This window comes from Phocoena sinus, chromosome 11 (assembly GCF_008692025.1).
Source record: "Phocoena sinus isolate mPhoSin1 chromosome 11, mPhoSin1.pri, whole genome shotgun sequence".
NCBI lineage: Eukaryota > Metazoa > Chordata > Mammalia > Artiodactyla > Phocoenidae > Phocoena > Phocoena sinus.
Window position 1 is genome coordinate 88293936 of NC_045773.1, and position 10993 is coordinate 88304928.

Genomic DNA, 10993 nt, shown 5'->3' on the forward strand with positions numbered 1-10993 from the left:
AGATCTGTTCCTCACTAGGGGATAATTTAAATAATTGGCAATGAATGGCAGTTGTATGCAAATCCATTTCTCAGGATACCCTTTCCCTGGTTGACATTTAAATGTCAGATGGGCTTCATTTTTCTGGCTAGTCACTTTTCAATGTACAGTGATTACGAATCCCAGCTTTAAATTTCTTAGTCTAATTTTTTCCCTTTAAGTTGTAAATGAGCCCCAAGTGAACATCTAAATGTATTATGAAAGAACCTGTGATTCCGAAAAGATGATAGAGTAGAAGGACTTGAGCTTACCTCCTCTTGTGAAAACACCAAAATCACAACTAACTGCTGACCAACCATCAACAAAAAAGACTGGAATCTACCAAGAGAGATATTTTATATTCAAAGACAAAGAAGAAGCCACAGCGAGACGGTAGGAGGGGTGCTTTTGCGACATAAGTCCTATACCCGTCAGGTGGGTGACCCACAAACTGGAAAATAATTATATCACAGAGGTTCTCCCACAAGAATGAGAGTCCTGAGCCCCACATCAGGCTCCCCAGCCTGAGGGTCTGGCATCAGAGCATTTGGCTTTCAAGGCCCGTGGGGCTTGAGTACAGGAGCTCCACAGGACTGGGGGAAGCAGAGACTGCACTCTTGGAGGGCATGCACAAGTTTTCATGTACCCTGGGACCCAGCACAAAGCAGTACCTCCATAGGAGCTGGGGCTGGACCTACCTACAAGTCTTGGAGGGTCTCCTGGGGAGGCAGGGGTCAGCTGTGGCTCATTGGGGGTGGGGAGGCAAGGACACTGGTAGCAGAGGCCCCAGGGGATATTGATCAGCATGAACTCCCGCAGAGGTTGCCATTTTGGCATCAAGACATGGCCCTTCCCACCAGCCTACAGGCTGCAGTGCTTGGACGCCTCAGGCCAAACAACCAGTAGGGTAGGAACACAGCCCCAGCCATCAGCAGAGTGCATAAAGCCATACTGTGCTCACAGCCACCTCTAAACACACCCCTTGACATGGCCCTGACCACCAGAGGGATAAGACCCAGCTCCACCTACAAGTGGGCAGGCACCAGTCCCTCCCACCAGGAAGCCTGCACAAACCTCAAGACCAGCCTCACCCACCAGAGGGCAGACACCAGAAGCAAGAGGAGCTATGATCCTCCAGCCAGCAGAAAGAAGACCACAAACACCAAAAGTTAGACAAAATGGGACAGCAGAGAAATATGTTCCAGACAAAGGAACAAGATAAAAACCGACAAGAACAACTAAATGAAGTGGACATAGGCAACCTACCTGAAAAAGAATTTAGAGTAATGATAGTAGAGATGATCAAGATCTCAGAAAAAGAATGGAGGCACAGATGAAGTTACAAGAGATGTTTAACAAAGAGCTAGAAGATTTAAAGAACAAACGAACAGAAATGAACAATAACTGGAATGAAAAATAAAGTAGAAGGGATCAAGAGCAGAATAACTGAAGCAGAAGAACAAATAAGTGAGCTGAAATACAGAATGGTAGAAATCACTGCTGTGAAACAGAATAAAGAATGAAAAGAAGTGAGGACAGTCTCAGAGACCTCTGGGACAACATTAAATGCACCAACATTCACATCATAGGGGTCCCACAAGGAGAAGAGAGAGATAAAGGGCCTGAGAAAATATTTGGAGAGATTATAGCTGAAAACTTCCCTAACATGAGAGAGGAAACAATCAAGTCCAGGAGATGCAGAGAGTCCCATACAAGATAAACCCAAGGAGGAACACACTGAGACCAAAGACAAAAAATATTAAAAGCACCAAGGGACAAGTAACAAATAGCATACAAGGGAATCCCCATAGAGTTATGAGCTGAAACTCAGAAACTCTGCAGGCCAGAAAGGAGTGGTATGTTATGTAAAGTGATGAAAGGGAAAAACCTACACCCAAGAATACCCTGCCCAGCAAGGCTCTCATTCAGATTCAACAGAGAAAAAGTTTTACAGACAAGCAAAAGCTAAGAGAATTCAGCACCACCAAACCAGCTTTATAACACATCCTATAGGAACTTCTCTAGGCAGAAAAGAAAAGGCCACAACTAGAATCAAGAAAATTAAGAATGGGAAAGCTCATCAGTAAAGGCAAACATAAAGCAAAGGTAGGAAATCATCTGCACACAAATATGATATCGAAACCAGCAATTGTGAGAAAAGGAGAGCACAAATGCAGGATATTGGAAATGCATTGGAAATTAAGTGACCAGCAACTTAAAACAATCTTGTACATATATAGACTGCGATATCAAAACCTCATGGGAACCATAAGCCAAAAGTCTACAACAGATACACACACAAAAAAAAGAAAAAGCAGTCCAAACACAACAATAAAGATAGACATCAAATCACAAGAGAAGAGAACAAAAGAGGAAGGGGAGAAAAAAAGACCTTCAAAAACAAATCTAAAACAATTAACAAAATGGCCATAAGAACATTAATATTGATAATTACCTTAAATGTAAATGGATTAAATGCTCCTACCAAAAGACATAGACTGGCTGAATGGATACAAAAACAAGATCCATATATATGCTGTCTACAAGAGACCCACTTCAGATCTAGGGACACATACAGACTGAAAGTGAGGGGATGGAAAAAGGTATTCCACGCAAATGCAAATCAAAAGAAAGCTGGTGTAGCAATACTCATGTCAGACAAAATAAACTTTAAAATAAAGACTTACAGGAGACAAAGAAGAACACTACAAAATGATCAAGGGATCAAGCCAAGAAGAAGATATGACAATTGTAAATATGTATGCACCCAACATAGGAGCACCTCAATATATAAGGCAAATGTTAACAGCCATAAAAGGAGAAATTGACAGTAACACAATAATGGGGGGGGGGACTTTAACACCCCATTTTCATCAATGGACAGATCATCTGGAGAGAAAATCAATAAGGAAACACAGGCCTTAAATGACACATTAGACCAGATGGACTTAATTGACATTTGTAGACCATTACATCCAAAAGCAGCAGAATACACTTTCTTCTGAAGTGCAGATGGAACATTCTCCAGGATAGATCACATCTTGGGTCACAAATCACGCCTTGGTAATTTTAAGAAAATTGAAATCATATCAAGCATCTTTTCCAACCACAACACTTGAAATTAGAAATCAATTACAGGAAAAAAACTGTAAGAAATAAACATGTGGAGGCTAAACAATATGTTACTAAACAACCAATGGATCACTGAAGAAATCAAAGAGGAAATCAAAAAATACCTCGAGACAAATGACAATGAAAACACAATGACCCAAAACCTATGGGACACAGCAAAAGCAGTTATAGGAGGGAAGTTTATAGCAATACAGTCTTACCTCAGGAAACAAGAAAAATCTCAAACAACCTAACCTTACACCTAAAGCAACTAGAGGAAGAAGAACAAAGAAAAACCAAAGTTAGCAGAAGGAAAGAAATCATAAAGATCAGAGCAGAAATAAATGAAATAGAGACGAAAACATTAGCAAAGATCAGTGAAACTAAAAGCAGGTTCTTTGAGAAGATAAACAAAATTGATAAACCTTTATCCAGACTCATCAAGAAAAAAAGGAAGAGGACTCTATAAATCAATAGAGTTAGAAATGAAAAAGGAGAAGTTAAACTGACAGCACAGAAATACAAAAGATAAGAGACTACTACAGATAACTAATGCCAATAAAATGGACAAATTCTTACAAAGGTACAACCTTCCAAGACTGAACCAGGAAGAAATCGAAAATATGAACAGACCAATCACAAGTACTGTAACTGAAACAGCAATCAAAAACTTCCAACAAACACAAGTACTGTAACTGAAACAGCAATCAAAAACTTCCAACAAACACAAGTACTGTAACTGAAACAGCAATTAAAAACTTCCAACAAACAAAATTCCAGGACCAGATGGCTTCACAGGTAAATGCTATCAAACATTTAGAGAATAGTTAAACACATATCTTTCTGAAACCCTTCCAAAAAACTGCAGAGGAAGGAACACTCCCAAGCTCATTCTATGAGGTCACCATCATTCTGATAACAAAACCAGACAAAGTCATCACACACATGCAAAATTACAGGCCAATATCACTGATCCTCAACAAAATACTAGCAAACTGAATCCAACAACACATTCAAAGGATCATACACCATGATCAAGTGGGATTTATCCCAGGGATGGAAGGATTTTTCAATATCCACAAATCAATCAGTGTGGTACACCACATTAACAAACTGAAGAATACAAACCATATGATCATCTCAATAGATGCAGAAAAAGCTTTGGACAAAATTCGGCACCCATTCATGATATAAACTCTCCAGAAAGTGGGAATAGAGGGAACTTACCTCAACATAATAAAGGCCATATGTGACAAACCTACAGCTAACATCATTCTCAATGGTTAAAAGCTGAAAGCATTCCCACTAAGATCAGCAACAAGGCTAGGATGTCCATTATTGCCACTTTATTCAACATAGTTTTGGAAGTCCTAGCCATGTCAATCAGAGAAAAGAAGAAATAAAAGGAACCCAAATTGGAAAAGAAGAAGTAAAACTGTCACTGTTTGCAGATGACATGATATTATACGTAGAAAGTCATAAAGATGCTACCAGAAAACTACTAGAGCTCATCAATGAATTCAGTAAAGTTGCAGGATACAAAATTAATGCACAGATATCTCTTGCATTCCTATACACTAACAACAAAAGATCAGAAAAATAAATTGAGACAATCCCACTTATCATTGCATCAAAAAGAACAAAATACGTAGGAATAAATCTACCTAAGGAGACAAAAGACCTGTACTCAGAAAACTATGACACTGATGAAAGAAATCAAGGATGACACAAACAGATGGAAAGATATATACCATGTTCTTAGAATTGGAAGAATCAATATTGTCAAAATGACTACACTACCCAAGACAATCTACAGATTCAATGCAATCCCTACCAAATTACCAATGACATTTTTCACAGAACTAGAACAAAAAACTTTAAAATTCGTATGGAGACACAAAAGACCCCAAATAGCCAAAGCAATCCTGAGAAAGAAAAATGGAGCAGGAGGAATCAGATTCCCTGACTTCAGACTATACTTACAAAGCTACAGTAATCAAAACAGTATGGTACTGGCACAAAAAAAAGACATATAGATCAATGGAACAGGACAGAAAGCCCAGAAATAAACCCACGGACCTATGGTCAATTAATCTATGACAAAGGAAGCAAGAATATACAATGGAGGAAAGACAGTCTTTTCAGTAAGTGGTGCTGGGAAAATGGGACAGCTACATGTAAAAGAATGAAATCAGAACATTCTCTAACACCATATGCAAAGAGAAACTCAAAATACATCAAAGACCTGTAAAACTCTTAGAAGAAAACATAGGCACAACACTCTGATATAAATTGCAGCAATATCTTTTTGGACCCACCTCCTAATAAAAACAAAAATAAACAAATGGGACCTAATTAAATTTAAAAGCGTCTGTACAGCAAAAGGAACCATAAAACAAAAAGACAACCCATAGAATGGACGATAATATTTGCAAACGAAGCAGCTGACAAGGGATTAATCTCCAGAATATACAAACAGCTCATGCAGCTCTATGTCAAAAAATATATATATATAAAACAAACAACCCAATCAAAAAATGGGCAGAAGACTTAAATAGACATTTCTCCAAAGAAGCAATACAGATGGCCAAAAAGTATATGAAAAGATGCTCAACATCACTAATTATTAGAGAACTGCAAATCGAAACTACAATGTGGAATCACCTCACACCAGTCAGAATGTCCATCATCAAAAAGTATATAAACAGTAAATGCTGGAGAGGGTGTGGAGAAAAAGGAACCCTCCTACACTGTTGGTAGGAATGTAAATTGGTACAACCACTATGGAGAACAGTCTGGAGATTCCTTAAAAAACTAAAAATAGAAATCCCACTCCTGGGCATATATCCAGAGAAAACCATAATTTGAAAATGAACATGCACCCCAATGTTCATTGCAGCACTATTTAAAATAGCCAAGACATGGAAGCAACATAAAATGTCCATTTACAGAGGAATGGATAAAGAAGATATAGTACATATATACAGTGAATACTACTCAGCCATAAAAAAGAATGAAATAATGCTATTTGCAGCAACATGGATGGACCTAGAGATGTCATACTAAGTGAAGTCAGACAGAGAAAGACAAATATCATATATCACCCATATCTAGAATCTAATTTTAAAAAATGATACAAATGAATTTATTTACAAAACAGAAAGACTTACAGATATCAGAAACAAACTTATATTTACCAAAGGGGAAATGTAGGTTGGGGGGATAAATCAGAAGCTTGGGATTAACATACAAACACTACTATAAGATATCAATTGATAACCAACAAGGACCTCCTGTATAGCACAGGGAACTCTACTCAATATTCTGTGATAACCTATATGAGAAAAGCATAAAAATGTATGTATATATATATAAAACTGAATCCCTTCGCTGTACACCTGAAACTAATACAACGTTGTAAATCAACTATAATCCAATAAAATTTTTTAAAAAAGAACGGAGTTGTCTTAGCTCAGGCTGCAATGACGAAATAGTATAGACTGGGTGGCTTAAACAGCAGACATTTATGTCTCACAATCTTGGAGGCTGGAAGTCCAAGATCAAGATGCCAGCAGATTTGGTTTCCGATGAAAGCTCTCTTTCTGGCTTGCAGAAGGCTACCTTCTCACTGTGTCCTCACATAGCAGAGAGACGGAGGGAGACAAGGACAGCAAAAGAGATGGGGTGAGGGACAGTGAGAGGGACACAGAGAAAGATGGCTCACGCTCTGATTTGCCTTTATTTTCTAATAAGGGTACTAATGCTGTCATGGGGGACCTACCATCATTGCCTCATCTAAACCAAATTACCACCCAGTGTCTACTTCTCCAAATACCATCAGATTGGAAGTCAGGGCTTCGACGTATGAATTTGGGAGAGGACGCAAACATTTAGCCAGAGCAGAACCTTTCTATGAAATCATTTTCAAAAGCAAATCTCATGTGGTGTTGTCTTTAACTAGATAGCACTTTATTAAATGCAATGTATAAGAATGTTAGAATTTGTGTAGGAATTTTTGTAGATAGCAAACTCCTTGAGAGTAGAACTACGCTTTATTCATCTGTGTATCTGGAGTACCTAGTTTAGTCCTAGCATGCTCTATAAATGTTAGCTGAGTTTTTCCATAACAAAAAGATGGAAGTATTGCTTAAAATTTGAGAGAAGTATGGAGTGTCAGGATAGGTTACTAAACCTCCCTGGGAAGTTGAAGTTTTTCTCCCTTGACTTCCAGAATATTTGGCTTTAATCTAACAAAATTGCTCTAGTGTAGATTTGGCCACATGTAAAAGATTAAGGCAAAATGCAAGAACAAAGTACATTTTACGAGAGCAGACTCTGAAAGCTGGAGTTCCCTCTGCCTGGGGTGTGCCTGTGAGAATCCCAGCTTACACTTGCTGAACCAGTGTGTTTCTCTGTAGAGCTGTTATTTACCCTCATTAACGTCCTGGTTTAAACAGTAAATCAGATGGTCACTTACCTGTGGCTCTTCACCGCTCTGCTAATTACTACCATTGTGTCTATACGTCTCTTCTATTCCATTCCCCAAAGGAGGGGTGGGGTCTTTGCCTTTTTGTAGATCCCAGTTCAATGCTTCGTACATCCTAGGCAGTAAATGCTTATTGAAAGAAGAAATGAAGATATGTTTGCTTCTGCTGGAGCTTTTAACTATTCTATAGATCTGACATTATGATCACAAAAGCTGGGGAATTATATGTAAATCAATTGTGGGTCCCCTGCCCCTTAACATTATTTTCCTTTGCCCTTGAAAAAGCATTGGAGAAAGTGTAAGTTCAGTTTTCCCAAATGGATATAGAACAATTTTATAAAAGCTGCTTTCTAATTACTTGCATTCATTGATGTGTACAGTATTTATTGAGCATCTACCCTGTGTCCAGTATCACACTTAGGCAATAAGTCCACAAACCTCAAAAGCAAAACTTGTTTTAGTTTGGATGAAAATCGAGTTATGGAGTAGGCTTTTGAAATCTGGATTCCTCAGGCTCATAATATATACAGGAACCCCTGACACTTAGTGGAGCACATTGGCTAAAGTGTCAGTTGCATTTGTGTTTGGGGAACATAGGGTAGGGCTTCAATTTCATTCCATGCATCCTTAGACTTTTAATATGGTGGGTTTCTAGCTGTCAGGGTTAATTCTCTCGATCTGCTTATTACGTCAGTGGGACATTGCAATACATCTGTCTGCAGATGGGCTGGTTGGTTTGCTCTGCCCAGCTTTGTGGTTTTGGTCCGTCCCTGGCCCACTCACCCCACCAAAGGGAGTTATCTGTGGAGTGGATCAAGGCGAGCCTGAGTGCAGTCAGGTCCGCCAGTGCCAAAAGGTGATGTAATTGCCTCATGTGACATTTCCCACATACACCCTTGTTTGAAATATAATTTGTGTGTTTATTCCTAGGTCCATGTACTTTTACTTACACGTCATCAGTCTCCTGATCATACTGTTCCTGCCAATCAAACCACAAGCTCATAATCAAAGGCAGCCTCAGACTCTGAACTCTGTTAATAAGAAAAAAATAGATTGATACCTCCAAAGAAAAGAAACAAACAAAAGCTGCACACATAAGACTGCAAATCACTGGACAGAGGAGATAAAAAGCCTCCAGAGTTCTCCAGTGACTTAGAGGTGATGTTTACATGCATCTATTTTGTTTTGATTTTTTAAGTGCAGGGAGTATTTTTATAAAGCTTTTTTTGTACCATTGAATCAGCCATGTCCAGTTGATTTAATACTTTCTAGGACATTTCAGTAGTATGGAGGTGTGTGGAGAATGTGCTAGAACTGCAGAGACAGTCCATTCTGGGCTAGCTGGGTCTTCACTTTTCTGGCATGATCTCCAACCACTGAAATCTGGACGTTGGGAACCCGGGCGTCTGCTCCAGAAGTTAGAAGGTAAAGCTGAGATGACTTGTCTTCCAGAACATATGCAAGACGGTTGTTCCTTGGGAAGCCGCCAGTCCCTTGACTTGTGACATTACTGTTCTCAAACACATTATCTACACTCAGAAGACTGCCGAGGAGGGAGGGACCGTGTGGAGGGAGGTTTGCAGAATACTGAAAATTCAATGAGCCTGGAGAACTGTGAATGGACACTTGAATGGACTGGAGGTCAGGCATGTGCCCTGAAGGTGGCTGCGTTTCCCCCGCCACCCCCCCCTCCCCAGGGATGTAACCCTTCTTTCTTCTGAAATGAGCCAAGATTGGAAATCAGAAAGTCTCCTGTCCACATACCAGAAGTCTCAGAGGGGCTACTGTTTTCCATTGCATATGTGCCATCTGCTGGCCCAGGCATGGCCCTGAGAAGACACCCAGATTTCACACCATTAAGGCAGAGGGATGTCTTTTTATAAATATTTTTTAAAGTAATTTAAAGTTATATTGAAGTTTGGGAAGAAGAGGCAGATATTTCTCTTCTCTCCCCTCACTTCTCAGAGGTGTTCATGATCATAGCCCATGATGTTCACTCGGGCTGGTCTCCATTTTTTTTCAGTTTCATAGCTGATTAAATCCGACATTGTTTTAGTTGAATCATCCTATTAGAAAGCAGAGATTGAAAAATGGTTTTCCTTTCTATCTTTGTAATGAATGTGCTGTGGCTCCTTTGGGAAACTTCTATTGGGTGATATTCTATGTGGGAGAAGGAAACGTGGTATTAACTGCTGTGGAAAATAATAATGATAATAATAAAATATATGCTACCATGTTGTACCCTCAATCAAATACCTTGGGAGGAGAGAATTTGTTCAAATCAGATGGTTAAAAATGAGTTTCTTACTAAATCAATATTGCATTTCTACATAAAGGAAATATTTCTAAAAAGAAGTGCTTTTTGTTTGTGTCAGACTTGCCGTTCTGAAGCATGTGTGTGTATTTTGTGTGTGTGTATTTGTTTTAACAAATGTGTACAAGGTTTTACTTGCTTAAAATTTGAGCATCACACGTTCAATTTGTACTACGTGTCAGGTGCTTGGATGTTTTTGGTTTGATTTCTGATCTTCGTTCCTAACAGTGCAGGTAGGATTAACCTCCTTTTACAGATGAGGAAACAGAATCAGGAAGATGGCTGCTAACTGCCCCAGAGTCACAGACTTAGTGCTTGTGCTGAGATTTGAATCCAAGACGGTCCCAAGAGAGCCAATGGCCGTGGACCTTTCTATGAGGTATCCTGCTGGTGCGTCTCTTTGGACAATGAAATGTGAAATGATGTGCTTGTCCCTTAAATAGTTTGTGTGGTCCTGATGCTGCTCAGAACCTGAGCTCTAGTCCTTATGTGAGACAATAGAAGTTAAGAAGTAGCACTTTTGTGCCAGCATAGGAGGCTTACCCCAGTTTAACCAGGGAACCTTGTGGCAACCCTACTTTGCTGTCCCGGAGGAATATTAGATAGTGGATAGAGGGAAGAGAATGTAGGTGCCTAAAATCTGTCAGGGTCTGTCTCCAACAGGAATATTTTGAGGTGCAAGACCAAGAAAAATACCCATCTTGCACACCAGCAAAAATGGTATACATCACCATTGGCATGGAGTGTGTGGAATAATCCATCTTACAATGAAATCTTTGAACTTGCAATATGATTTATGTCTGGGGTTCTCTGTATTTAGTGTCTTCATTTCTGAGAGAAGAACTTTGGTGGCGAGAGGAGAGGTGATCATTAGGGAGACCAGCAGTCCTGCTTTGCAGAGACTCTGCCAACCTCTCAGTCCTGGGCAAACAAGGACCACTGGTCCCTTAAGAGACCACTCAGAATCAATTACTCGTTATGGAATGGAAGTCAAGCCTGTGGAATCTGGGCTTATAGATTCTCTATTTCAGACAGTGCTAGGTCCTGGGACACCCTTTTCATAT

The 10993-nt window shown here is 39.5% G+C and overlaps 1 protein-coding gene across 4 annotated transcripts in view; it reads left to right on the forward strand.

The window, feature by feature from the left end:
* MBOAT1 (membrane bound O-acyltransferase domain containing 1) overlaps window positions 1-9967 on the forward strand; it is a 119857-nt gene extending 109890 nt beyond the window's left edge. For all 4 annotated transcript variants that reach the window (XM_032649519.1, XM_032649516.1, XM_032649517.1 and 1 more), the window contains one exon: window positions 8546-9967. In XM_032649519.1, coding sequence (XP_032505410.1) covers window positions 8546-8672 — 127 coding nt within the window. In that variant the 3' untranslated portion in view covers window positions 8673-9967. The remainder of the gene's footprint in view (window positions 1-8545) is intronic.
* The last annotated feature ends 1026 nt before the right edge of the window (window positions 9968-10993 follow it).